This window comes from Nicotiana tabacum, chromosome 23 (genome assembly GCF_000715075.1).
Source record: "Nicotiana tabacum cultivar K326 chromosome 23, ASM71507v2, whole genome shotgun sequence".
NCBI lineage: Eukaryota > Viridiplantae > Streptophyta > Magnoliopsida > Solanales > Solanaceae > Nicotiana > Nicotiana tabacum.
This window is the reverse complement of record NC_134102.1, coordinates 144,720,983-144,724,042: the sequence shown is the minus strand read 5'-3', so window position 1 is coordinate 144,724,042 and position 3,060 is coordinate 144,720,983. Positions and strand designations below refer to the sequence as shown.

At 40.7% G+C, this 3,060-nt stretch overlaps 1 protein-coding gene across 1 annotated transcript; it reads right to left on the bottom strand.

Annotated features, from left to right (window-relative positions):
- Nucleotides 1–1,554: 1,554 nt before the first annotated feature.
- On the bottom strand, nt 1,555–2,658 carry LOC142177416 (uncharacterized). Its single transcript, XM_075245906.1, has 3 exons — nt 2,233–2,658; nt 1,888–2,135; nt 1,555–1,666 (listed from the first exon to the last, which is right to left on the bottom strand). Exons 1-3 carry the CDS (start codon nt 2,656–2,658, stop codon nt 1,555–1,557), a joined length of 786 nt encoding a protein of 261 aa, XP_075102007.1.
- Nucleotides 2,659–3,060: the final 402 nt, after the last annotated feature.

Genomic DNA, 3,060 nt, shown 5'->3' with positions numbered 1-3,060 from the left:
GTTTCCTATTTGTCTTGCGTTCAAAAGAAAATTCTTAGCAGAGGGGGTGTTGGTTTGTGTTGACTGTAGGCCTGGCCTTGACCTAGATTTGATGAGATTATGCTACGAAGTTGGGTAGGTGGAATGATAGTTTTCAAGAAAACACATTTTTTTTGAAAATTGTTCATTTTTATGGCAAATGCAGTCGTTCCGAATTATGACATGTTTGGAAGTTCCCTCTGATGCAAATGTTGTTTCTTGATGACTCTATCCCATTTATGTTGATTCCAGAGATGCCCCTGGTGACGTAGCTTCTTGCTGTCGTGATTGCGTCATAATCTAAAAGAATGCACTACAAAGGTTTTCCTAGGGTTTCCTACGTATCCGAACGGAATCAAGTCTAAACATCATTTGAGGGTAACAAAATGAAAAATGAGTTTTGATATTCATCGATCCTGACTCAGGAAGCCGACATATCCAAATGGAATAAGGTCAAAATGTATTTCAGTTACAATAGATGAAAACTGATAAGAAATTGAGATGAAGTGGCCGAGTCTAACTCAGACTGCCTAAGTATCCAAATGGAATCAGACCAAGACATAGTTTAATTACAATATATGATTGAATATGATGAGGATTTACTACATATTACCATCAAAGGAAATCAAGTCGTGGCATGGTTCCGAGTATAATGATATTTGGATTTTCTATTAAAAAAAGGGGGGAACGGACCCTACGTGGGTTGCCTAAGTATCCCACCGTGGGAAGTCAGGTCTGGCATAGTTTCGTTAAAACAAAACCCTAATTCTACTGTCTTCAAATGTAGTATCTCTTGATTCAATCTAAGTTGATGGGTTTCAGGCTGACTCTGCCGTTGATTTCTACTAGGATCAATGCTCCTCCCGGCAACACTTGATGGACAACATAAGGACCTTGCCAAATCGGTGCGAACTTTCCCTTGGCTTCTTCTTGATGAGGGAATATCTTCTTCAAAACCAACTGTCCCGGTGTGAATTACCAAGGTTTCACCTTCTTGTTGAATGCATTAGTCATCTTTATTTGATACAACTGACCATGGCATACTGCGTCCATTCTCTTTTCATCAATGAGCATAAGTTGCTCCTGTCTAACTCGTATCCATTATGCGTCTTCTAACTTGGCTTCTTGAATGACCCTTAAATATGGTATCTCGACCTCTGTGGCTATCACAACTTCGGTATCATATATCAACATGTATTATTTTGTCCTGGTGGATTGTCATGGTGTTTCAGTAACCCAATAAAGCGAAGGATAATTTCTCCTTCCATTGTCCGTGATTTTCCACTATCTTTTATAAGATCCTTTTGATGTTTTTATTGGCTGCTTCAACAACTCCATTCAGTTGTAGCCTATAGGCTGTGGAACTACGATGGACTATTCTGAACTTATCGCAAATCCCCTCATGAGATCGCTGTTGAGGTTGGCAGCATTATCGGTGATGATTGACTCTGGGATCCCGACTTGGCATACTATGTTGTTATAGATGAAATCTGCTACCACTTTCTTCATAACGGCCTTGTATGTATAAGCTTCAGCCTATTTGGTGTAGTCTTCGATGTCTACCAGGATGAAATGGTGTCCATTTGATGCAGCATGCTCTATAGGTCCTATCACGTGCATGCCCAAGTGGCGAACTGCCAAGAAGAACCTATTACATTCACATAGTTAGGTGGAACTTGGATGCAATCCCCGTGAATCTAGCACTGGTGACACTTCTACATGTAACAGATACTTTAGCTTTCCCTGTTCATCAGAAATTATCCAGCTCACAAAATCTTTCTGGCCAAAGTGAAACCATTCATGTGAGGTCCGCATGTTCCTGCGTGTATTTCTTCCAGTAATCTGGTCGCTTCTGTGGCATCTACATACCTTAACAGACACAAGTTTGGTATCCTCCTATACAAGAATTCCTTATTAAGGAAAAAGTGATTTTCTATTGTTCTTAATGCTCGTTTCTGACCACAGGTGGCATTATCTAGGTATTCTCTTGGTTCAAGGAACCTTTTGATGTAATAGTACCATGACTTATCGTCTGCCTCTTCATCTACATGGAGACAGTATGTATGCTGATCCTGAACCTCTATCTCAATAGAGTCGATGTAATTCCTATTTGGATGCTGGATCATAGATGACAAGGTTGTTAGAGTGTTGGCAAACTCATTCTGGATTTTGAGAACATGTCTGAATTCGATCTTGATTAATTTATTGCACAACTCTTTGTAGATCAGAATCTCCAATGACCAGAAGTTCCTTGATGTTCATGTCGATGGCTATCCTAATCCTGAGGATGCATGCTTCATACATAGCTATATTATTGGTGCAAGGAAACCTTATCTTCATTGAAGTTGGGTAATGTTGTCCTGACTCAAAAATTAAGACTACCCAAATCCCTACACCTTTGAAGTTTGCTGCTTCGTCGAAAAACATTCTCCACCATGGGTACGACTCTGCAATATCCTCCCCTGTGAACAACACTTCTTCATCCAAAAAGTACATAGTGAGTGGCTCGTGGTCCTTTTCCATCGGGTTCTCTGCAAGATGGTCAGCTAATGCTTGTCCTTTGATAGCTTTCCACGTTACGCACACAATATGAAACTCGCTGAGAAGAATCTTACATTTTGCTAGCTTTCTAATAGGCATCGGCTTCTGGAAGTTGTACTTGAGAGGATCGGGATATCAGATGTGTGGTGTGTGCCGACATGTAGTGCCTTAACTTCTGAGCGATCCATGTCAAAGCACAGCAGGTTCGCTCTAACAAAGTATATTTTGCCTCGTACTGTGTAAAATTCTTGCTCATGTAATAAGTCCCAACATCCATCCGAATGCATTATCCAGAATATACATGTACAATAGCAGCAGTTTCTAGTGTTCGGGGGGGGGGGGGGGGTCGGGGGTAGGGGGACTAACACAGGTGGATTTTACAAATATTATTTTATCCTATCAAAACATTCTTCTGTCCATTTTGTGCTTTAGTTCCACTAGAAGATCGCAAGCTTTCCCGAACACTAACCGGTATGGAGACATTCCGATAGGTGTTTTGTA